The following is a 27,597-nucleotide window of genomic DNA, read 5'->3' on the forward strand; positions in this document are numbered from 1 at the left end:
ATGCTGAACCAAACGATTACAGTAGAGCTGCATTGATGCGATTATCTCAACCAATAAACATATTTCAGTTTTAGACTTACACCACAATTAGCAATCTTCCAGAAACATTAGGGCATGGACACCAGAAATTGGCTTCACACATTGTACCCATGTAAGACATTCAACCCACATCTTCAGCATCACGAGCAAACACTTAAACCTCTAGGCTACCCCACCGCCCCTATACTGCATGGATCAAGTCTTGTATTAGAATGCAAATGAAAGAAAACGCTTGACATTGCTGACCGTGAAAATATGCAATTTATTATGATGTGAGGCACAACGGGTTACATAAGTTAAACACAATGTAAATGTAATCTATGTACATCTCTAGAAAATAAACATGAAGGAAACATTGGTTCTGCCACACAGCCCATGCCCTACAAGTCTTGGCATGCTGGCCCCATCAAATATTCATCCCCACCAAGACTGTTACCAAGCCAGGAATCTGTGAAGGTGCACCACTACCTGTGGCTGGCTTATTGATTACCTGAGCAGAGTGTAATCAATTGTAGTGCCCTGTTTACAGAGCATGGTGTTCTTTGCATATGTTACCATATGTATCAATTACAGATGGTCTTGTCTCCTACTCTCATGGCTTGTGAAGTCACTGGTACATCAATGCCAGAGAAAATAGGACTACATGTCTTGCTTGCAGTTGTAGTCAAGGTACATAATGTCAGCCTGTGTATAATGGAATCTCGACCATACCATTAGGAGCTTGAAGCTATGAGCTTGAACCAAGTGGTCAGAGTATGCCAATACAAGTCGCCATCTTGGCCACCTTATCCACACAGCTACGTCTTACAACCTGTATCAGGAGGAGACACGTTGCTACTCAATGTCAAAGGTGTCCCAAAGCCTGGCTAATGTAAACTGGAAGAACTGTCAATAAACAGGTCGAACAAAATTAGAGTATTAGGAACTGTTCACAATCTATGGCTAGAATGGGTGGTGATGATTTTAAGTGGGGTTCAGAGGGGAATTTTGTACTTATAAATATTAATAAACTGTGGGGGCAATGGGAGAGAGAGAGAGAGAGACAGGCATTGATTTTGTAAATGAAAATGCAAGGGGGTGATTTTGTACATAAGTGTTAGGCATCATTCCATCTCATGCATGCTTCTCCAGAAAAATCATCAACATGTTTCCTAGCCATAACTTATGAATGGTCCTTTAACCATTCATAACATTTTTAGGAATATTCCATATTAACATTCAGGCCGATTCCTGGAGACAAGACCATCTTTAACAAGGACTCCATGGCAAAGGTGCCTGTATTTTACAATGAGTATTAAGACTGGTTTTGCGAGTTACCAGTATTCAGTTTGAGAACAAAGTCAAGGAAAAACAACATTAAAAATAATCATGGAGTATCATATTATTGCTGAGAGTCATTTAGCTTGAAGTCATGAAGAATGTATTTCACTTAGAACAATAGTGTATCACACACACAATGAAATCATTAACTGAAGATGAATACTGTTAACAAACGGTTCATCAATTCTCCTACAAAATAATGTGAAGCAACATTCTTATCACATCAATATACACAGACATGTATCTACATATGTTGAAGTAATTTGTAATGAAATTTGCTGATGCTGAAACAGAAGCTAAGAGTAAGCTTTTTTCTGTCTGCAACCAAGTCCCAATATGAAGATGGTATACTGACAAACTTCTCTAAATGGCATTTACAAGCTGGTATTATGAACAGGAACAATTTTTATCGATGGAAAATTTCTTTTCATAATCGTCACTGCATCATAAAGTCGTTGCCTATCAACAAAAGGTGTTCCTGCTCGAACACTGGCAAGTCAGAAACATGATACAAACCAAGGGTGCACAGCCTGCTTGTCTATCAGGATCTGCCACTGAACCTAAATTACTATTCTTTTTTTCTGAAGGACCTTTCCTTATTTGCAAGAAATAGAAAAAATCATCCTTTTGTACCAACAAATACAATCATGTTTAACACCTGTTCTTACCACTGATATATATACCTGCTGGTATATGGCGTCAAGCCAGGTTGATTCCAGAAGGAATGTATCAAGCTGGAAAAGTCATCTGTGAAAATAACTCCTGTGGATGAATATGGTGGTATTTTTAAAACAGAGATGCAGAAAGACTATCACATCTTTTGCTGCTGAAACCAAGTCAATCTTAACCCAAATATCTACTGTTAACTAACACTCATTTACTATCCTGATAGAGTGTAGTAGATGTGTTCAGAAACTTGAAATAATCATGTTCAAATTACATTCACCAACCAACACATTGCCTCGACTGTCCCCATTATTTGAAAGGACAATACATTATCAGCAAAGCAAAGCATTTCTCTCCAATGATGGACAGACTTCCATCAATGAATGCAATATGTCTTGGTCATTCAGAGTCACTGAGTGCATATCTATAAATAACCAGCCAATCAAAACCTGGCAATCTGAGCTCCTGGCAGGGGTGACACTTAACTCTCAGCAGTGCTGTCATTCACAAACGTCTTGCTAACACAGCCTTTGTCTGCCTGACATTCACAGTGGCAAGAGCTGGTTGCCATGAACTTGAGAAATATTTGGGTGCTTAATTCAGCAAATATGGTACATGTCTTTCCATTTAACTTTTGAGATTCTATGAATCTGAATCAAGAGCCATACCAGTATCTGCATGACATTACTCCCTGCTTCTGCACAAAGAAGAAGAAAACTGTAATCCACAATAACACAAAATCACATAATAAACTCTTGGTTAGGACTGTCTGCATTCCCATTTTTTACGTTTTTATTCTCAAAAGCAAGACAATTTTGAGATCATGCGAACTTTCTCATGAGCTGAATTTCATATTAAGGTGACACCCAAGATTTCAAATTTGAAACATTAAAATTGGTTAATACTTCTAAGGTCATGAATTTATTTTCATTTTCAAATAAGACATAAGAACGTATGGTTTCCAAATTTGAAACATTAAAACTGGAAAGATATTTCCACAGTAGCTTTGAATACAAAATAGCAATCCTGGCATTCAATGGAATTCTATGGAATGACACTTTTGTAACAAATCTACCATTGTCAGTCATCCAGGAAGTATATGTTGTTTCTACCATAAAAACAATACACGATATATGTACCCCTGACCACTATAACTTCATCTTGGGAGTGAAGAGTTGTCATCACGATCATCATCATCATCATCATCATCATCATCATCATCATCTGAACTTAACCATGACTACGAGTGAGTTTGGTTTTACACTACCTTCAGAAATATTCCAGCAATGTCAAAGAAGAGGACACCTGAAATGGGCTTCACACATCATTCCCATACTTTACCCATCTGTACCCTTTCTGCAACATTTCAAGAGAAACGACAATACGTTTTTCACTTAAGTTCTATATTAAAATGCCACACTGTAAAATGATTGAGTTCTGTCTTACGCCACTTTTAGCAATACTTTAGCAAAAGCATGGCAGGTGGACATCAGAAATGGGCTTCGCACCTTGTACCCATGTTAAGAACAGAAGCTAGGTCTTCTGCCAGACACATCAACACTTCAACCACTGGGCTACCCCATCGCCCCTGTTTACAATGAAAACACTTCTAACACTCTGACAGATGTAACGAACTGTATTTTTTTGTCCTGTGTCTTTCGGTTGAAATGTGTATGACAAAAAATTGCAAAATAACATATGAAAACTTGTGGTTTTGTGAATTTGTTATAGTGAGTGAACGAGTTTTGTTTTACACCGCTTTTATATTATTCCAGCAACACAACAGGTGACTTGGAAATGGGCTTCACACACTGTACCCATTTAGGGAACTGAACTCAGGTCTTTGGTGTGATAAACAAACACTTTAACCATTAGGCTATCCCACTGCCCTGAGTTTGCTACACCTTAGTTTACTCTCGGATGCTGTGACGACCAACAAATGTCCATCAAGTACTGGTGATAATGCCTTATTTCACAGACATTTTTCACTTCCTGACATGAGATCCAAACTCAAAACAAAGGTATCATGGTAAATTGGTCAAGTGTGAAAAACAAAATTACAAAATGAAGATATACTCACTGGACAATTAATGCAAAATCATACTGTACAGTCTTAAAATATCAATATGGCAGTGTCACATGGGAAAATATTAAAGAAACATTGCACAGCTTCATTTGCCCTATCGTCGCATCCAAAAAGAAACCGTGTCACAAAGGAGTCGGACCAACAGTGGGATCCCTTTGAGAAGCTCAGTTTAGAGTCCCGTACAGCAATATTCCATCAGCATTGACAATAAAAACAGGTTTCATTGTACCACAAGGGAAGCTGAACCCAAACATTTACATGGCAACCACAAGCAATCCAGTAGGCTAACGGGTACATGTGAAGTGAGTGAGTGAATTAATTGAGGCAGTTTGTTTTGCAATAATCCTGCAATAAGCAGGCAACCTAAGAGTATGGGACACTAAAAATGGGCTTTGACAGGCTGACAGTCACCACAGTAACAAAGAACGCCTGGAGATGTTTGGTTCGTGTGTCTGTTTTGCCAAATTGGGAAACGTTCTAAAATACCACTGACATATCTACAAGATAACTCACAGTGGCTAATTCAGCCAGAATGTGATATGAGTACATTTGTGATAGGCAGTCAATGTGTTAAACAGTGGTTTATCGATAAGGGAATGTAACCCATGCTTTTAGCTTCGGAAACTAAAGTCTCATCTACATAGCTATCCCAGCTGCCAAACAGTGAGTGAGTTTATTATATTAGACAGCCACTGCTAGTGGGCTACTGAAACGTATCCAATGTCACTTCTGATATAAATAAACAATTTCAAAGAAATTAGGGAAAAATAGCATTTAATAGACACATAATACTTGTTTTATGTCATGTCAACAAATAATCTGTCGACTTGCATCCTTGGGATTGAAGCTAATGAAAAAAATGGACATGCACACAAAAATAATGGTCCTTAACATACATCCTGGTGATTCCACACGGGACACACGACATTCAGTGGCAACGTCACACCTAAATGATCATCAATGCACCTTATATACTAAACAATTTAGAGGCAGTGAATCACTTACCATTTAAGCTTAGCCAGATGTTTTTGAAAATGTGCTAAAAAATCCACTGATAAAAAAATTGAAAAGTGAAAAAATGTGTCCAGGAAAAATCAGTATTTCTTTTAATGGTCCAAAAGAAATGTGTAAAATTTACTGTTGCTATAAATAGAAGTACTTTCAATGTGGAGTCAAAAATGTAGAATTTCAAAGAAAATGAAACTACCATCATCTTTTGACCCAACTGCTATAGAAGGGTAATTGTAACCACTGTAAATAATGTTTTGCTAGAAAACTATGCTATTGTTTTAAAATAATACAGTGTTTTTGTTGTTTGCATAATGTGCACTCACCAAATAACCCTGGACCAGAAAATCCAGTGATTGATAGTGACGGCATCAATTCACATCAATGGGGTACAATGAAGACAAAATACCGACCAAGTTACTGAGCCTGATTTTGTATCACCACTGAACATCTGAATATGTTGTCCTACATATAGCACTGATGATTGCTATGGATACAATACATGTTCTGTAACTTCACTTCCAGCCTTCAATAACTAACTTAACACATACAGTTCTGTTGTAGGTGAATAGTGAAGACACAATGTATTCCATGCAAGATAAATCGGTTCTGTTCAAATCAATATCCACTAAAGGTAAGCCAGTCTTTTTTGAGTTGAAACTGACAATTTAAGGTGTTATTATCTAAATCATGAAACATCACAAGTGTCAGTTATATCATATGCATACATATGCATGTATCACTTTTCCCTAGCAACTATTATTTATGTATTTGGACATCTGTAACATCATCCGACACTTGAACATGAAGTCAGCAAAGAGAGTCGACACACTTGCTTAGCGTGTTTTACTGCATAAATCTACATGAATTGAATGGATGATAAAGAACTTATTACACCTGAGCAAGTATGTCAAATGACTTAAACAAACCTCATGCACGTCACACTCGTTTTGTATAAGTCATATGGAACACTTGCTCATGTATTAATCTCAATGTATTACCTGTATGACAAATGTACGAGATAAGCTTGATGTACACAGATCATGTTTACCATAGTGTTAATAAATGAAGGATCATAGTAAATGCAGATCCTAGCAAAGCAAAGGGACACAACTCCACACAGCAAAAAAAATATTAGGCTGCCATGCCCCTGAGTAAGTAAAGTGAAATGTGTTCTATGGAAATATGGTCAGGCGATACCAAGAATAGTTATCACATTGTTGTGATGCGAAATATCAGTATTCAATCCTATGTTGCATCATCAAAACATCAGCCTGACTTTAGTTTAAATGTCAGGCAATATTACTATAAAGAACATTTTTCATGCAGCTCATTCTCACATATTAACTTGTTACACAAACAACATGTACAATATTCATACTACATGGCACAAAATAAATAGTTTTACAAGCACTTGAAATTATGAAACTGTTCTAACAAATTTTCTCTCTCTCTCTGGGTATGAGTTCCATATGTACATATGATGTTAGTTGTCAGGTAGTCACAATACTGAAAAAGGTCCCACTCTTGTCAACTTTCCAACACACATCAATGTCCACTCCAAGCTCATTCCTCTCGCAATAAAATTCATCAGACTGACTAAAATAAATACACACTATTTTCCTAAAAACTAACATGCAGACATCCTTGCTCCAAACTGTACAAACTATACACATGCTTTTACCACACCTGTCCTTAAAACAGATTTGAGGTATGTGACAGTAACGTTTGTTTGTTTATTGGAATTCTGATAGAATCATCTTTATCACGACACGTCTGCCGCAAGATGGACGACAGTTTCCATGGGTTCCTCATCAGCTTCAGCATCAGCATCAGCATCAGCATCAGCATCAGCATCAGCATCAGCATCAGCATCAGCACCTTTCTTCTCGTTGACCTTCTCATCTGTGACTTCTTCTCGTGGTAACTCCATCTCCTCTTCTTCCTCGGGCTCGTCCTTTATCTCTTCCACAGTGACCTCAATGATCTCCGCGTCCTCAGCTTTGGCCTCAGTCTCTGTGGAATCGCACGCCTCCTCGCTTGCAGAGTTTGAAGGTTCTTTGGATTTTTCTTCGGGTTCTTCTTGGAGTGTAGGCTTTTCGTTTGGTGCTGCTTGAACCTGTAATTCAGAAATGGTAATTTGAAATCGAAATATCATAATGCATTTATCGTGGCAAGAAGTCAATGTCATCTATCATGTCCCATATTCATCTCTAGAAAGATTTGACCTTGTTCATATGGAAGTCTAACATAACAACAGTCTTAAAGTTCACACTAGCCTCAAACTACTACTGGTAAACTGTCCTGATGGCAAGTAAAAATAATCCAATGATGCTTGTCCCCTTTACCCGTTTCATCTCATGGATGTAATTCTCTTAAAATCTTAGTGTAGCAATGTTGCATCAAACAGGAACTGAACTGAATGTGTCGAAATCTAAATATTGCATATATTCGTAAATGTTGTTTTATGAATATTACGTTATAAGTTGTTCACTGGTCAAGTGGGTATGAGTTGATGTGCCCTTGATGTTTGTTTATGTTCCCTGAGCCGAAATGTTAATTTTGTATTGTTCAAAGAATGGATACAAATCTTTCTGTAGCCATCGCTAGACTTTGCTTACGAGAAAAACAGATTCTCCCTTCTATCGATTTGCATTCGCAAAACATCAGTAATTTCAGTACATAGCATGTGAGTCAATGTTATTTCAGATAAGGATGCACTACCATGAAGAACCAAATGAGTTGCCATTGGCAGCAGCATACACTGAAATACTACTCACTTGCAAGCAGGGTATATTGAACATAAAAGAAGAGCCCTCAGCCAATCAGAAAATGACATTTATGTGTGAGGTAAGAAAATCAGCAACATCCCAGATATTTCACAGCAGCTGCTGACCAGTTGACCAAATATGGTCTTTTGTGACTTTTTGCAATATTCATCAATATTCAGGCAATATCATGGTGGCAGTACGGTGGGGCTTCATCCATGACATGAATTGGACACAGGCCTTCTGTTTGACAAGTGAATGCCTTAACCACCTGGTTAGCTCCATGTATCAAATAGCCTCAGATCATAAGTCCTCCCAAATCAGCAGATCCTGTAATGGCTAAGGGAAGTAACCCTGCTAAAGGCATTGCAAGGCTTTTCAATATACTACATGAATACAGACTCACAAACATCAAAACAGTGCTCATACAAACCTGTGGTTCATTCAAGCTAAAATCTGAATACATTAAAACATTATTTTAATATTACATAAAACATTCTATACATCTACTAAACTTGCAAAACAAAAACTTTTGAGATCTTTTGTAGATGAAACCAAATCACGAACATAATCAAAACATGCTGTTGACAACATCCAATGACATCCCCCTATAACAGACTATCATGCGAAATGAAACAAAACAAAACGACCAAAAGACCATGCAAAAAAACACTGAACTCATTTCTACATGTTGTTGTTCAACAACAAAATAAACAAAATTGCCTGTTCAAAACCATGTACAAATGTACTGTAATTCCAGTACATTTAAAAACAAAAAACAGAAAAAATATCTCCACATATTTCAAAGCTACGACTATCGAAACTACTGGACGCCTAAGTGAATGAGGCTATGCATATCCTAGTACAAAATGTACTATTCTCCTGACAACATTGATGAAACCACATACCTGAATTTTTACCAAGGCAAGTGGAAATAGCACAGACCTGTACACAAACGGGAACCATTTTATATGTTGCTTGATGTTTGAACACTTCAGTTAGCAGTATTCCAGCTATATGACAGCAGCGTCTTGAAAATTAGATCTGGACAGAGAATCCAGTGACTGATATCATGAGCAACAACACAGGTTTGTATTTGTTGTTAAAGCCACACTCAGCATATTCCAGCTATATGACGACAGTCTGTTATACATCAAAATCCAGAAAAAAGACAATCCAGTGATTGAAATCACGTGCAAGGGAAACCTTACAGGCAAATATTAGTAAGCTTAAAATTTCTATGAAAACTTCACAACCATGGCAACTGACCATACCATAACATGTTTTCTAATAATTCAACACCAGCATACCAGATGTAAAGAAAGGGCAAGTCAGTGACGATGTACTGAGCTTGATGTTTGTATAATTAAACATACACTTAAAAGCAAAAGATAACCAATTTTTTTTAAAAAGGTGAAATTTCATAAAGTAAGCATTCATGGTTGTGTTTTCTATCTAAAAACTTGACAAAGAGCCAGAGATGCATTTGTTTTCCTCTTTAGTATATATGATGGTATGAATATTTTAAGCTTTAACTGTGAGTGAGTGAATTTGTTAGCAAGTTTGAATCAAGGATGCTGTGAAGAGTATTCCAGTTCTAGGTTCATGATAGAAAGAATGTTGTCATGGCAAAGTAATCACACTCTAAACCTTATTACCAAGAGACCTATTGCATGATAAAGGCAACAATATTGACTTTCTCTCAGTAACACTTAATAGCAGGCATGAAATGACAATACAGTAATTAGCCTGATGAGGATCAGAGGAATTGAACAACATTAAGTTCAAATCAATAAAATACTGGTGAAGCTCTTGTCGTCACTCAGGGCACATATTAAAACGAAATCCATAACAGCTATTTTCACTTATGATGAAAGTCCCAGAGTGATTCCGGAAGTGAAAGAATAAATAACTAAAATCATGAAACAAAATCATGATGTAAAATCACTAAAATGAACATGTAATCTTTTCTTTTATGTATTCAATTGAATTCCATAACAGGAATGAGTAAGTAGCTGATTAATTATGTGTATGCACTACAAGTAATAACAGAATTAATTGAAATATTTAAATAAAACAGTCTTGGCAAAATGGTTGATAGAATGATGGTTGAGCTTAACAAAGCAGCATGTCGCACATTGTAGTCACCTGTTCAACAAAATGAGCTTGTCCATTTCTTTATAATCATAAGAAATGTATTGACTGATTAAAGCGACTGTATGGTTCCAAAATACTGACTAACGGATGAGTTTATGAATCAGTATCAGGTAATGACTGTAGTACTTGATGTTTACAGGCTGGCTTGATGTTTTACATGATCATGACACAGCTAGCATACTAAACACTACTGTGTCAGGAAACACACTCACTCACACACCCACTGACTCACTGACCCACACGCTCATTCATTCACTCACCCACAGACTTGTACACTCACCCATCCATCCACTAACTCAGCCATATTCACTAACTCACCCATCTACCCTCCATCCATCCCCACTCACCCATCCATCCACCCACTCCCCCATTCATACATCCAATAACTCACATATCCACCCTCTCTCCATCCACTCACCCATCCATCCACCCACTGACCCATCCATCTACTAACTCACCAATCCATCCTCCATCCATCCCCACTCATCCATCCATCCATTCACTCACCCATCCACCAACCCTCCATCCATCTACCAACTCACCCACCCATCCATGAACCCTCCATCCATCCATCTACCCACTCACCCACCCATCCATTCACTCACCCATCCATCCACTCACCCACCCATCAACCCTCCATCCATCCACCAACTCACTCAATCACCCATCCATTCACTCACCCATCCATCCCTTCACTCACCCACCCATCCACTAACTCACCCATCCATCAACCCTCCATCCATCAACCAACTCACTCACCCACCCATCCATCAACCATCCATCCATCCACCAACCCATCCATCCATCCACTTAAATTTCCTGAATAAAGGATCACTCTTCCAAGATCTACCTCTTGCACTTAGAAACCAGATGTCAGGGACACGAACAAGGTTAACATATTCACTTTTCATGCTTGAACTCCATGCCATGCTGTGAGTAACTGTGGCTACAATTCAACACTTGCCCAGAAGCTGATGAACAGGTGTGACTGATAACAGTCCACAATACTCTACTGTCATCACACAGAGATAACCTTTGATGAATACAATGATATCCTTAGTATAGAGTCCTGTCACATTTTGAAATTGTTTAGAACATGAATATCTGCTACTGAGGACTGATGGGAAACTTCTCTGACCTTTTCTACCTTGGGGAAGACTCAAATGACCCAACAATACTTTCAGACTCAGAAACATTGCACTCACAAAATAAAAGCGGTTTTAATCCCTAAATTCATAAGTATTGTACTGCCCAACTTCTAAAATGTCCATCAAAGAAGTCAATATATTTTTGATTTTAGTGATGTCTGACTATCAGAAGCCACTCAAGATATGTTTGTGACCCAGTCTAAATAAACTTATCCTCAGTACTTTTCGTTACACTCCACAACTGAGTCTAACAAAACCTTATACAAGGTCGCATCAGGTAACCTTTGAGTGACCAATGACCGTCCAATCAAACGCGAGACGTTAAATAGATTTAACCAATCAGACAACGGCTACTATTTAGGGATCGGAGGGACTTTCAAAATATTCAGGTCATGGACACAAATCTCTCCACAAACAAAAATCCAGTTATTTGACTTCCAGTATAAACGCTTTGAGGTTCCTGTTGATATGGTTACCATTAGCAAATATTTCCGCAAGAAAATATCATGGATCATGTCAAATTGCTGTGACTTGTCAGCCATACAATTCTAACTACTAGTATGAGTTCACTTACTTTTGTACAACGTTCCATCAAGTAAGGTGTATTGTTGCTTTTTTCCCGAAACCTACTTTGTTTGGGGTTTTGTTTTACTGACTTACATTTATGTATGTGCCAACATGACCTTGACAACAATTGTTTGTGCACAAATGACAACCCAACTGTCCTTTGCATCGTGTTGTGATTCAGCTGTGGTTTGTTCCACATCCAACACACATCTAACACTTTTATAAACACCTCATTCAGAGCCTGTTTATTATCTAATCAATAAACAACCATACTGTTTCCCATTACCCAACCAGGCCACAGGTTTCCACTGGATCATGGAATGTCTTTCCAAGCAGTAGGTTATAGTTAAATTCCAATGGGAACGTGATTCCAAATAACCTGCCCTAAGATGCAACAATGTTTAAGGACAATTCACCATCTGAGAAGAGCTTCAGACACCCATTTTCATCCTTGCAACCCCGAAATAATTAGTGAGCGAGCGAGTCTAATTTTATGCCAATATCACAGCAATATTGTGGTGAGCGACACCAGAAATTGGCTTTACACATTGTACCAATGTGATAAAATCAACTCAGATGTTTGGCATGACAAGCAAACACTCCACCGCCCCTAGAAATATTTTGAGTCCCATGTACTTAAAAATATGCAAACCCAGGTCATGTTTGGATATACTGTGGAGCTACAACTCGTTGACCATTTTCCATATTCATCAACTTAATATTTATGATAATCTGACATTTTTCTAGAGAGAGTCACTGTCAATGTCACGTAGGTTGCCACTGAGCAGATGGTAGAAACATTTCACAGAACAAACATTTCACAGGGATTTATCTACTCAGAAGCTGACAATCAGACCAAAGTCTGGCGCAAATGTCAGTAATTAGTACAAAATGGTTACTTCCTTCTTCCTGCTTCACGTCAGTGTAGTAATACAGAACAGCATTCAGTAGTCTTTTGCCCATAAGGCCTATGATACAGTTTACAAATACAATATAATTACACGGAATGATGAACATATTTTCCTCTAGATGTTATTTTGAGTATTAAGACAGATAGCCGTAAGATGCTGTACATTACTGTTTTGAACAGTTAGTGGGCCTCTGTCCTGTCGTCTTCATTAATGTTATGATTACAAAGTTCACACAGGGCATTGATCGTTGTTGTATACTTATTGGTTCTTAGCTTGTTTATCTTGAAGTTTGTAAGCGAAGCTCTAAATCTGAAATAAACTCTTACTAGTTGTTTGTTTCTGATGTTCATGATTTATAATGGATTCTCTTTCCAGTGAAAACTCGAATGTGGGAAGGAAACTTCCACTGTTTATCATGTGATGCCAGTTATAGTTACAGTTTTTAGGGTTTATAAGGTTTGGTGTGTCTTTGTTTAATGCTACACTCACACTCAGATATTTAAGCCATGTGACGGTTATAATAATCGAGGCTGACAATCCAGTGATTGAAAGTATGAGCATCAATCTATGCATATAGAATACGATGACATGCATCAACCAAGTCAGTGAGTCTGACCATCTGATGCGCTTGGTTACCTCATATGACAAACCTGGAGTTTTTAGACCGATTCTACACCAGGTCTTTATGGGTCATTAGTGAGTGAGTGAGTGAGTTTAGTTTTACGTCGCACTCAGCAATATTCCAGCTATATGGCGACAGTCTGTAAGTAATCGAGTCTGGACCAGACAATCCAGTGATCAACAACATGTGCATCGATCTGCACAATTGGGAACCGATGACATGTGTCAACCAAGTCAGCCAGTCTGACCACCCAATCCCATTAGTCGCCTCTTACGACAAGCATAGTTGCCTTTTATGGCAAGCATGGGTTGTTGAAGGCCTATTCTACCCCGGCACCTTCACAGGTCTGGGTCATTTGTTGTGATCAATGTGTACAACATTTTGACCAATAATGTCAACTCCGTATTATTTCAATGATAAACTTTAACAGAAATATGGGATAAAAAGCTTCTGAAAATTTGTATCTTTTCACAAAACAATGAATATTTCAAAGATGTGCCTGTCAATTGCACTTTGTTCACAATCCAAGTTATATTTGTTTCATACTACAACCATTGGCCACTGAACTGAGAACAACATTTTCCTTAGATTTCCTTGGAATAACTCACAGTTTATGGTGAAAGTCACCAACATTCACCAGGCTTTCAACCAAACATATGCTACACAATACTATCAGTGTCCATAATATCAATATGATGACTTAGATATATCACAATATATTGATTAATAATGAAATTAGCTTTTCTGAATGCATACATGCAAATATTATGCATTACTGCAAATATAATCAATTTAATGCTGAACATGAAATCGGCTGATTCTGCTAAGTAAAACTTATATTTTCTGGTTTGTCTTGCTGTTCATCCTAACCAAGGCAGTTTTCACGAATACTGTTGGACCCACAGACAAATCCAGCAGATTCACCAACTGTTCAATGGAAGTCTACAACCCTCCAGCCCCAGTGTCCAAATGTATGTTTCACAATAAATATGACTGTGGCTGTTGAACTTGCACGTCACACATGTTCACTGTTTATAAATTTTATGCTTGTTAATAATCTGAAAGCCAATTATAAGAAAAGTTCATTCTGAAATGTGTTCAATTTTTACTCTATAAATCCTGTAAATTTTCAGTGGGACAGACAGACTGCTGAATGTCCTGACCCAATATCCTGTCACCTTAAACACGTTTCGTGCATGCTGATATGGTAACCTCTCTGTACACATTTCTGTGGCAGGGAAATATGAATTTAGTACAGATACATAAATTCACAATTTTGTAGCCATACAACCTCAATGCAGCATCAACATTCATAGTTTACAAATCGACTGATATTGCGATATAATATGACACAGTAACTATGCTATCCTCTAAACAAACTTATAGCACATCCATGCACAGCTTACCTTTATATCAAGAGGATATGTCACATATTTCTATAATGAGGAAAAACAGCAGAATGTTAGTGAATTTTTAAGCATCTGAGTGGGGAATGGTGCTGGGATGTGATGAAGGTTAGATGAAGAAGAACGATTAACAAAAGAAAGATGTGACAGACGATCAAAGTTGCAATACATTCAAGGCCTTTTGTAAAGGACTTTTGAACTTAAATTTTGAGACAATGTTGTTTTAATAACTTGCTCTAAATAACATTTACATGTCAAATTTACAGTCTGTAAATCTTTTTCAGTTTGTCCATAAATATACTGTATTATTTCATGTTCATCCAACAATATGAAGTTCTGCCACAAGATCACTGAACTGTGTTAGTGCGCATCACAGGGGAGTGAAAACAACTGATGGAATAACCACAAACAAATGAATATGTCACTCAAACCTGTAGAAACCTTCAATCTTTGATCTATTACCTGATTTCTGTAACTTTAAGAAACAGATGAGGCATATATTACATAGTCATCGACAGAAAGCATGAATGTAATAACTTTGAATTGTTACTGGTTCTTCCATCAGTTACTCACCCACCCTTTATTCATCAACCAAATGGAAGAAGTTTGAAGGATGAAAACTATATGAAATGAGGCTACAAATACTGGATGAAAAAAAATATGGTGTATTTTCTAAAAAAGCTGAAATGCTGATCATGTCTGCAAAAAGTAGCATTGAAAATGCATTGTCTCAAAATGTTGACAGGCTTATTCAACCTTGAATTGCAGATGATCTTGAAGGCTGATTTAACTGCTAAGTGCTGAATGTACTCTATACCAGCTGTGACAGATGCCTTGAAATAGCCAATATCCAGCATAAATAAATAACAAAGTGATATGTTGAAATATAAGAAAATGATAAAATACCTTTGTGGTGATTTCCGCAAAAACATACCCTGAAAATTTTGAACACAAAACTCTTGAAATAAAAGATAGTACAGATTACTTGAGTTATAGGATTCATAAAATGCATTCTCACCTCGAAGTGGTTTCCAATCAAGTGCTGCATTTCATGTCTGACCAACGTCTCAGAAGCAGTGAACTCTCGGTCACAGTACTGGCAGATGTATGGGTTCTGGGGATCTTTGGCTGAAGAAGGACCAGGAGCTGATTCAACTGGGACCACAACTTTAGACTCTTCTTTGCTGGTACTGGGCTGTGGCTCATCCACTTTCATCTCCACATCTGCTTCCCTCTCTTCTGAAGCTGCTGCCTCCTGAGGTACAGGATCAGCCTCAGCATCTTCATTCTTCGCCATTGTTTTCTTTTCTTCAGGATCAGTCTTGTCCTCTTTGTTCTGTGCAGCTATTTCCTGTGTCCCGTTGTGAAACTTTTGTGCTACCTCAATGGCCTCTGAGATGTCAGGCTCTTTGCACTCTTGGGCTCTGTCTGTCTGTCCATTCTGAGCCAGCCAATCAGAGAGTTCAGGCAAAGGACAAAAGTGCACACGGATGTGTTGCGTAAGGAGATACTGCTTTGAAACACTGTAATCACAATACGGACAGGCAAGATCGCTGCGGACCATATGGAATTTAAGATGTGCAATGAGATGATCTCTTCGAACATTTGCATATGGACATCGATCACATCTGTACAACTTCTTGGGTTCAAACTCTGCCTCAGGAGGAGCATTTTCATACAGATCAAGATGATCATGAATAACACTAATTGTGATTGGCTCTTTGGTGTCTATAGGAGGGAGGGCACTTGCTAGCGCAACATCTGCCGGTACATGTGCTAGATGTTGTAAATTTGTTAATGACTGAGCTGCCAGTAAATTCTGGTTTGGCATCATGTGCAGCTTGCGATGTTGTGCCAGGAGATTGTTTGAAGGTACACTGTAATCACAGAAGTCACACGTGAAGCGCTGTTTGCTTCCATGCAGTTCTGAATGACGTTCAAAGTGAGACCGTTTCGCACTTGCATAGGGGCACTTCTCGCAACAGTATTTCTTGAACCTGGCTATTTCTAGGAGAGTATCAACCTTATGCTCCTGCATGATTTCAGTTGTGTCTGAACTCCGATCATCGTCATCATACACTCCAAGGCCTTCTTGTTTTGCATGATCAGCCACCAGATTGTCATTGAAGTCTGGAACATAGTGCTGCTGATGAACCTTCAGGTGATGGGAGAGGAGTCCTTTTGCTCCGACATAGTAGTCACAGTGAGGGCACTTCATGAGAGGGTGATCGCTCTTCCTAGCACCATGCATCATCTCATGGAGCTTGACATTCCTGTTACGGATATTTGTGTAGGGACAAAACTGACATCTGTGTAGTTTCTTGTATGCACCATTCTTCATGACATAGCCAGGACGAGTGCCAACAGAGCACTGAGTGGCAATCTTCATTGGTGACACTGATGGGCTTGTGGATAAACTTGCAGTGATCTTCGAACCAATCAGACGCTGTTTCAAGGAAGCTACTTCGACAGCATCAAAAAGAATACTTGCATCAGACATTTCTGATTTACATGGTGAGGCTTGAAGGAGAGTCATCGCAGGTGGAAGCATCACCTCTTGTTCATATTCCTCATGTATTTTCATGTGCTGCTTGAGAAGTCGACGATGAGTCACCCAGTAATCACAATGCTCACATTTGAATTCAGCAGTTGGTTTTGGTCTATGAAACTGTTTGTGATACAGCATGTCATTCTTGCTGTTACTTTGATAGGGGCACTGTGGACATTTGTGCTTCTTTGGGGTAACAGCAACGGATGGACTTGCATTCTTCTTCTTGGGGGTGACATTCGGGGATTTCTGTCCTTTTGGCCAGTTCTTCCTGTTGGTGTGCAGCCTCATATGCTGGTGGAGCAGCCTTGGGGCACACACATAGTAGGGGCAGTATTTGCATTTGTATTTGTTGACAGCTTGAGGCTGATGGTAAGTCATGTGGAAATTCAGCAATCCTCGTTTTGTGGCTTTGTAGGGGCAGATGCTGCACATGTACTTCTTTCCCCTTTCATTGGGCGACTCCTCCTTCATCTGATCCTCCAGAGGCTGGAGCTCTTGCTCAGCCGGCACCTCCATCCGTTGCCGCTTCCGAATCTTCAAAACCTGGCTCTTGTCATCAACTCCATGTTTTTCACGAATATGACGATAGGCAAGATAGTCCTTGGGAGACTGGAAATTGCAGATCCTGCATAAGTATGAGTCAACATATTGCTCTGTAATGATCGTCTTGCCTTGCTGAACTGGGCTGTTCCCTAAAGCAAAGTCATCTAATGTGGTCTGGCTGTTGCTTCCTCCAGTAAACCCCTTCCCATATTTAATGAGAATCTTGGTGTAGGTGGGATAGTCAGTCTTGCCATGAGTGCATCTGAGATGTCTGTACAAGGCACTTCTGAAGTTGCTTGAGAAAGAGCAGAGACAGCATGTGAAGGGCTTCATGTTGTGCTTTTGCATGTGACGGATAATGTGAGACTTGACAGTTGCCTCAAATGGACACTTGCAACATTTCCATACTTTCCTCAAATCAGTTCCAGACTTTTTCTTATATGTTTCCTTATTCAGGTTCTCAATAGAAGCATCAGAAGCTGCTGGTTCCCTGGAGGTCCTGTCATAATAATAGCTTGACAATGTCTCCTTAGCCACTTTATAATCTAAGAGAACAATTTTTGTTTTACTGTGACGATGTCTCCTCTTGATGTGACGGCCAATGTCAGTTCTCCAGTTAGACCTGTAAGAACACGACCCACATTTAAACCTCTTGCAGCGATCCAAGTCCTCATTCATTCCACTGACCTCAGCATCTGCTTCAGGTTCAGCTTCTTGTACTTGAGATTCTAGTGCTTGGATTTCTCTCATAGGATTTCCCTGTTGTGGTGAACACTCTGCATGGTAGGTTTCTCTTGCAGTCTTCAGGTCCAGCATTATCACATAACCTCCCTCACCAGAGTGCTTGTCTCGGAGATGTTTTTTCACATCCCATTTCCAGTTGGACCGTCTTGAACAGACAGAACACTTGAACGGTTTACAGTACCCATGGGTCTTAGGATCACTGTACTTAGTGTTCTCCCCATATACTGCTCCCTTGCCATCGACTGTTTGTTTCCCACTCAAAGACTGACTGTCATAAGATCCAGTGTCAACCCCAAGGAGAGGGGTGGTGTTTCCTGCATAGACAAACTCTCTGCCATCAGGTACATAGATCAGTTTCACCTCTTTATTTGGATGGATATAGTGGTAATGTTTCTTGATGTCCCCCTTGATGGCGCCTCTTTTCCCACACTCAACACACATGTAGGGTTTGTCCATGTCAGTGTCACCAGAGGGCACTGGCTGACGGAAGGTGTTCTTCTTGCTTGGAGCTCTCAAATCGTGGTGCTTATTGCTGGGGGGAGGAGGAGCCATCGATTGTTTCTCTTCTCCCTCAGCCTTAGAAGTAAGATATCCATCAGGGTCTCTATCCTTATCTTTATCCTTTTCTTTAAGGAATATTATGCTGCCTAGTTGTCCATTGTGGATGGTGCGCAGGTGCTTGCTGACACTCCAGCGGAAGTCTGATCTGAATGGACAGAGTGAACATTGATAGGGTTTCTTCATCTTCACTTCACCAGACTGAGCTTCCAGCTTCGCAGCAAGTTGTACATTAAAGTGGTGCTCGCGTCGAACATTTGGTTGAGTGTCAAGGTAGTCCTGGATTGTCGCTTTGGCCTCTTCCAGGGACAGAGTCTGAACATCAGCATTTGATTCCGGGTGATCTTTTTTCATATGCTTGCGGACATCCCATTTCCAGTTGGATCTGCGACCACAGATAGGACATTTGAACTGCTTAAGATTGAAATGAGTCGCAATGTGAGCCTTCAGCTTGGATGGGGCATTGGTGACAAAGTCGCAATGGTTACATTTTGATGGAGTTCCATGAATATCTTTCTGAGGTGAGGCACTGGATGTGGTACTCAGGGAGTCAGATTCATGATCATCAATGCTTGTGTTTATTGGTTCAGGAATTACCAAAGAGGCAGAATCATCAGGGTCCATGCTGTCGTTCATATGCAGTGATTTGTGAACTCTGGATTTAACAGCCTTTCTTTCTGGTCTCACAATCATGAACTCTTTAATGTTGACATCTTTTGTGTCTTTGGGCATCAGGTCAGCATGGTGACGGAAAATATGACGACCAATATCTCCCCTCCAGTATGTCTGGTAATCACATTTTCGACACTGGTAGGCCTTTTCTTCCTTATGCATGTGGGAATGTCGCTCCATTTCAGACTTCCATTTTGTGGTGAAACTGCAAGCTGGACATCTAAATATCTGTGGGGAAGATTTCTTCAGAGGAACAATGGCTACCCTCTGCACTTCAATGTCCTCAGGCTCTCTGTTATGATCCCTCCTTACATGGACGTTTAAATCACCTAAATATTTGTACTTCTTCATACAGTATGGACACTTGAATCTTTTCTCCACTGAATGAACAGCCATGTGTCGACGCAAGTCTGAAGGCCATTTCGCAATATAGGAGCAAAACTTGCACTTTGCTTTATCCTTCCAAGAAGTCTGAGTTCTTGTCAAAGAAGTCTCCACAGCAGAACTATCATTTGAATTGTCATTCTCAACTTGGATTGGGTTCTCTTTCATTTCCCGTAAGCTTGTGTTATGCTTGATCTTCATGTGACGACCAAGATCAGACAGTCGCTTGTAGGACAAACCGCAGAGCTCACAACTATTCCGATTTCCAGATCTTTTAGGATAGCCAGGCACACCTTCAGGAGCTCTAGGGTCATATTCTTCATCATCAACATCCAACACCTCTTCTTCCTCATCCACTTCTTCCTCCTCATTCCTGTCTTCAGCATCATCATCATCCAAATCATTATCCTCAGTATCAACAATTTCGTTTCCAAATACTATCGATGCATTCTTCTCTGTCAAAGGATGATGATTGGTCATGTGTCTTTTCAAAGCACCATCATGGCCTGTGGAATAACTACAAATATCACACTTGTACGGCTTATTTGCTTTATGATTCTCCATATGTCGGTCATAATTTGGTTTGAAATCTGTAGCATACAAGCACTCAGGACACTGATACTGTGCTGAGGACGCTCCATGGGTAGTCTTGTGTTGGTAAAAGTCGTTCTTGCTCTTAGTTTTAAAGGGACAGATCCAGCAGCTGAAGGTCTTTGCTCCTGTGTGACAAGCTTTCACGTGCTTCACAGCCTGGTGTCGATTCTTTCCACTGTACAGGCAAAGTTTACACTTGAACATGTCAGTTCCTGAAGATGTTTTAATTCGCATGATGTGAGGATAGGCCTTTTGCGGTAACGGCTTCTTCTTGATAGCCTTGCTCTTGGAAGAAACCCTTGACAAAGCTTTCCTGAATAGAGATCCAGCTGTTTTTTCTTTACGGCTGGACTTGTTGGATTCTGCTGCCTCCAGCTCACCCAAGACGCCTCCTTCCTCAAAACCATGAAGAAGTCGACCTTCTGCAAGTTTCTCCTTGTGGGCAAACTGAATATGCCTTCTCACTTTATGCTTGTACTTGGTTGCATATTCACAAAATTGGCACGGGAACACATTAATCTTGGCACCATGAGTGTCAATTTGGTGATACAGAAACATCTTAGATTTGGTCGTAGCATATGTACACAGAGAACATCTGTAGTTTCTGTTGACCAGTGGAGGTGGGAGAGAGGTCCCTGCAGAGCTTGGGGACATCGCCACTGCAACCTCCCTCGCATCCTCCTGCACTTCCTGTCCTCCTTGTTCAATGCCTGTAGCATCTTGCTCTCCCACAAAAGCATCCATGCCGGCATCTGTTTTCATGTCCATGTTCTCTGCAAACCTTATTTCTGAGTTGGCTAGAACTGTTTTACGATGTTCGCGAGTACATCTGTTTTTATGGCGGCGGTATATGTACTCATTCTTGGTTGCGAAGTCACATAGGTTACACTTTATCAATGGAAGATTCAAACCCTTGGGTCTTCGCATGGCGGACTGGGAGCAGTCTCCCCTTACTGCATGCAGACACTGAGGGCCACGTCACCTGTAACAAAAGAAGAAACATAAGTTTCATCCTTATGCAGTTTACCAATGGATTGTCAGGTATAGAATCAAGTATTTATGACCACTGTCATAGAGCTGGTAAATTGCTGGGTGCGGTGTAAAATTAAACTCACTCAATATTATTAAGCTACAAAATCAGAGTTGTCTGTCATGTCTTATCATGTCTCTTGGTTTGTACAGTACTAGTGCTCACCAAGGTGACTCGGATCACATCAGGCTCTTTCTGTCACTGTCTACCGACACCAGTATGTGAAATAACCACTGGCCCCCATGGCTAGTATAACTCCAGTCAGGCCAGTAAATCTTCACTGTCACTGGCCCAACTGGATAGTGTAAATATATCACTCTCTCTGACTTTCTAAGCTATAATATACTTTTAAATCATGCACGATTATGGCCTGATATAAATGTTCATCATATCAGCAGCTTAATTATCAAACTCATGTCACGGTGACAATATTTCCTTTGTGCTTCTAATCTTTTGCTTGGTTTCTACATTCCAACTTTGGGCTAGTGAAATATTTTGTGGGCTAGTAACTTTCATGCATAGCTAGCTCGACTGGCTAGCAACATTTGGAAATGATTTTGCCCACTGACTCACACCCTTCAATATTACTAGCATACAGTTAAAACTGACAGGAACTGCAACAAAAAATGGACTCATATGGAGTCAAGTCAGTAAGTTACCTACAAAATTAGTGCAAGTCACTAGGTAGTGCAAGACTCTAGGTACAGTTTGGCCACTGTCTGTTTACCCATCATCATGAAAAGAGCTTGTCCTTGTTTTCTGGAAAACCTTGTTAAATAATTTACTGCCAAAAGACACACACAATGAAAATTTCATTCATGGTGACTTTGAAGAATGTTTTCTTGCTTCTCTGAGATGCAAATGATGAGCCTGCCAAATCACATGGGATGCAAACGTATCACAGAAGCCAATTTAATTATTGCCATCCAACGAAGCACGCGTATCAGCCTTCATTGTTCGATATTCCTTCTTTAATCAATGTGCAGTTTCAAACATGAAATGTCCAATCTATAATTAGAATTGGCCTCACAAGGTTTCCATTTGTTGTTGGTTCTGTAGCCATCTTGGAACCACCTATACTATTCCTACATCCCACCTATTCATATTTCTAGGCCCCAACTATACATGTTCCTAGACTCCCACCTATAGGCATAATACTATTATTATCATTATTATAGGATATTTATATAGCACACATATCCATGCAACTAGTGCTTGCTCAAGGCATTGGGGATTTGTTTCCCTCGATCATCGGATGTCAATCTCAACGTCACATTCTATTATAATCCTCAGCTCCCTGGTGAGTATACAACTCTTGATGCCACTAGGTGCACTGAGTTTATTGTGGCACTCTCATTCTAACAAGGTACCCAATTCACAGCTGGGTGGACAGGGACACATAGTCACAGTACTCTGTCCAAGCTTACTGCAGTTTGCTGTACCCGCAACTGGGTGTTTGCATGTATTCATGAGGACACCATCTGGTCATATACCGATTTGTGGGTTCTTTTAAGGGCACAGGGTTGTGTACTATACACTAGGGGTTGTGACATAATGGAGTTGACACCAAGGTATTACACCCAGTCACAGGTGGGCTCAATCCAAGGCCCCACCAATATGCATTTCTAGGCTTCACCTATACACATAATACCAAACCCAGGCCCCACCTGCAAGTATTCCTAGGCACAACCTATACACATTCCATGGCCCCACCTATATGCATAATACTATTCCTAGGCTGCACCTGTAAGTATTCCTAGGCACAACCTATACACATTCCATGGCCCCACCTATATGCATAATACTATTCCTAGGCTGCACCTGCAAGTATTCCTAGGCACAACCTATACACATTCCATGGCCCCACCTATATGCATAATACTATTCCTAGGCTGCACCTGCAAGTATTCCTAGACTCCACCTCTACGCATAATACTATACCCAGGTCCCACCTGTAAGTATCCCTAGGTCCAACCTTTACGCATCACACTATTCCCAGGCCCAACCTATATGTATTCCTAGGCCCCATCGGTATGCATTCTTAGACCGTCATCTTGTATTATCAGCCACTGTATTTGCTAGCTCTCATGTACTCTATGTTTATTACTCGCTCGTTGAAGATACTGCAGTGTAATATTTTCACTTCAATATTACACTAGTGTAATACCACTTGACGTATGACGTCAAAATGGTTCAAAGTTGTGACGTCACAATGCTAATGTTGATGTCGCGATTTTACTAGACCTTGCTTGACTTTAAAGCTGCGAGTCCTCACATTGTAGGCAATTTCGCCGCAGTTTCTGTCAATTTATGTTAGCGAGTAATAAACAGAATACAAAACTCGCTTTCGTGAAATACCATTTTCATTAAACTCGTTAAAGATTTAGTATCAAACTCGCTTTCACTCGTCTGATACCAAATCATTAACTCGTTTATTAAAAATGGTATTACACGGAAGGTCGTTCAGTATCCTCTATATATCCTACTGTACTCATTCACCATCACATGCTTGAAAACAGCAAAAGTATCGTTATCACTTGCCCGTTGAAGATACTGCAGTGTAATATTTTCACTTCAAAATTACACTAGTGTAATACCACTTGCAAATGACGTCAAAATGGTTCAAAGTTGTCGTTTAGTATCCTCTATATACCAAACTGTTGCCATTGTACAATGGAGATGTAGATCATGCATATAGCCTTGTCATTCCTATTGCTCACAACTTCTAGGATGTATCTCAAACAGTTTGTGTGATACTGACTGATGTCAGTACCCATGTGAGGATACATCAGTGAGTGAGTTTTGTTTTACGTCGCTTTAGTAATATTCCAGCAATATTACAGTGAAGAACACCAGAAATGTTTCACACAATGTGCCCATGTGGGGAATCAAACCCGGATCTTCAGTGTGACAACCGAATGCTTTAACCACTTGGCTACCCCGTCGCCCTGAGGATCCAAAGTGTCATGATGACTTTCATAACACAGCCATTTCTCCCAGCTATGCATATTTAAATTATTTTGTTCTACAGAGAACTTTACCAAATACTTGTCTGTGTCTACTGCCACATATTTGTTTGTGTTTACTGCCAAATATTTGTCTGTCTACTGCCACATATTTGTCTGTGTCTACTGCCACATAATTGTCTGTGTTTACTGCCACATTCACATATATCCATGTTTTGTCTACAAGAGCTACAAACACAGATGTAAACAAAAATTTGTGGATTGAACTAAACACATGCATGTGATGCATCAGTAGTGTGTTGGTGCATGTGCATCTTAACAGATTGCAAGGAGCACATGAATGTCAAAAACTGCATCTAGCTTGGGAACAATAATCGTTTGTCATTTGATAATCATTTGTCATTTCAAAAACGGCTAATGGATGGCACATTATACCATGACTCATCACTGTCCAATCTCGTAAGGCTGTCTGGGATGGTTAGATGGGAAGTTTAAATGTCTGGTCACTGCTCATATCCACTGCCCCCCAACAATAATGAAGATGCCGACTGTCCATGTGCGGAATGTTCACACATCACAAATGACAAGAAAGGACAGACGGACACATATGACCCATCTCCTGCATCCTCGTAACTGTGGTGACAGTACTCAGACCATTCCAGGAGTTTGGCACATCCACACCAACAATGGACGCATTGTTCATGTGCTGGACATATCGTTCATGTAATGGACTTTATACATGCTGTTCTGTCAACAATATTCAGGCAATACAATAGAGCAGGTGATAGGAATAATCTACACACTGAACCTATATAAATTTGGACTCAAACCCAGATCCTTGGTGAGATGAGCGAACACTAACAACAAGGTCAACCCTTGTCGAGTTGATAAGGCTAAAGTGAATTTGGAACCAAACATGCTGCTTGTTTCATGTCATGCCTCTCACAGTGACTAACAACATACATCATCCCAGTCAGAAATCGAGAAGGCCAAAATCAAGCTCTCTCACAATCCTAAAATTTTAAAAATTCCCTCTAAATCGGTTTCTAAGCCAGAACGACACAAAAATATTTCGTATCATATTTTGTGGATTGCAGTAACCATTAATCTACTGTTGCCACATATTGTTGTTGCAGCAGAACTTTTCAGTATTAATGTGGTTTAGTTTTCAACTCTTGCAACTATCAAACTAACAAATTTTGCTAATTGTTTAATGCAACATTTATTAGATTCCAGATATATGACAGTGGTCTGTAAATAATCAAGTTTGGACCAGACAATCCGGAGATTAACAGGATCAGCATCAATTTTGACATGACCTGTTCACCACATCACCAAGATTGACCACCCAATCCCGTCACCTCTTATGAAAAATTGCTGAAGTGTTATCAAAGTATTTTTAGAAATTAAATGACCTTAAAACTGAAATAATAAAAAATGCATAACCTGTATGTTTTTTGTTGTACTTTCGGTCGTAATACATATCGGAGGGGAGTGTTAAATCATGTTATAAGAAGGGGTTGGTATCAGACAGCCTTGACTTGTGTTTAGGATAATATTATCTTTTATAAGTTAGTTTGATAAGTTAGTGTTTCACAACTGTTTAAGTGATAATCGATATGACAACAAATGTCCAAAATTTATCATCATATGGATATATCTGAGTGAGTCAGTATCGTTTTAAAAAATCCAAGAAAAAATATAATAATGGGTGGTCCCATAAATGGGTTTGCACACTGTACCCATGTCGGACGTCAAACCTCCATCTTTGGCGTGATGAGCGAACGCTTCAATCATTTGGCTACCGCACCATCCACAGATATATTCCCCAACTCAATATGTCAGACTGCCTTAACAATATTGAAGAAAACGCCTCAGGTCAGTGTTTAGATCCCTGCCATACCACAAACATTCAATGATGATTGTTATTGCTACCATGGGGTTGAATAAACACGACAATGTCAAATAGTCTGTAATATATATTTTCAACTTGCTATCTCATTGAGATGTGAGGACAACAGAACTGACATTAATGATATCAGCTGAACAGAAACATGATTTCACTTCACTAAATATCTGCAGTAATTTTCAAAGCGACATTAAACCCCACTTACGTGAATGTAACCTTACACAAAAACAGGACTCCCATATAGACCAATATATTGTTAGGCTGCAGACTGTCAAGAATGAACCCCACTTGAACAAGGAAGAAAATATTGACACATTTGATGAGAAAAAAAAACGTTTGGCGTTTCACTAAAACAGAACACTTGTTGGTAAATGATGATAGTAACACCATACTTCCGACATTGTGAAAATGTAGCCATCTGGCTTACAGCCAATGTCCCACTTCGGTTTCTGTGATAACTCCAGTCTCGGCTTGTAAACCTCACTGCTCTTAGCTTGGCACTCGTGCATAGTTGCACTCGCTATCCGCATCAATGCCTAGCGCCACGTAAGACAATCATCACCCCACAAAGCATTAAAACACTCACAACAACGATTCATGAGATATCTCAGCAAGTTTGAGACCGTGCCGTGTTTGGGGCGGGTCTACATACACGTGGGGCTGAACAATGGTTGAACACGGAACTTGCCATCGGAGGCCATCTTGGTAGCTCGCGAAGAAACACCCAGTTGCCAACCGATCGAAAGAAACAAGCGATTTCTCTAAAATTAACTCACCAAGTAGATTAAAACTTCACATACACCGGCAATGAACCTTGCTGAGTGTGTCTGTATGGTTAGATTTGCTGACAAAGCGCTGTTTGCTTCGCGACGGGCGTCTACATTCAACCGTAGGCACCGCAAATCGCAAGCAGACACTTCTGGGCTGTGCGCTGGAAAGGGGTCAATT

The 27,597-nt window shown here is 39.7% G+C and overlaps 1 protein-coding gene across 3 annotated transcripts; it reads right to left on the bottom strand.

Annotated features, from left to right (window-relative positions):
* Positions 1–281: 281 nt before the first annotated feature.
* Positions 282–27,597, bottom strand: LOC137257745 (zinc finger protein Xfin-like). 3 transcript variants are annotated; one of them, XM_067795162.1, is made up of 5 exons: positions 27,426–27,597; positions 15,717–21,726; positions 14,699–14,728; positions 8,796–8,832; positions 7,038–7,238 (listed from the first exon to the last, which is right to left on the bottom strand). In XM_067795162.1, the coding sequence occupies exons 2-5, from the start codon at positions 21,669–21,671 to the stop codon at positions 7,129–7,131; spliced, it is 6,132 nt and encodes a 2,043-aa protein (XP_067651263.1). In that variant the 5' UTR covers positions 21,672–21,726; positions 27,426–27,597; the 3' UTR covers positions 7,038–7,128. The 3 variants fall into 3 exon arrangements, with proteins under 3 accessions (XP_067651261.1, XP_067651262.1, XP_067651263.1); XM_067795160.1 differs by lacking the exon at positions 8,796–8,832 and having other exon boundaries at positions 282–7,238; XM_067795161.1 differs by lacking the exons at positions 8,796–8,832; positions 14,699–14,728 and having other exon boundaries at positions 282–7,238.

This window comes from Haliotis asinina, chromosome 12 (genome assembly GCF_037392515.1).
Source record: "Haliotis asinina isolate JCU_RB_2024 chromosome 12, JCU_Hal_asi_v2, whole genome shotgun sequence".
NCBI classification, from domain to species: domain Eukaryota; kingdom Metazoa; phylum Mollusca; class Gastropoda; order Lepetellida; family Haliotidae; genus Haliotis; species Haliotis asinina.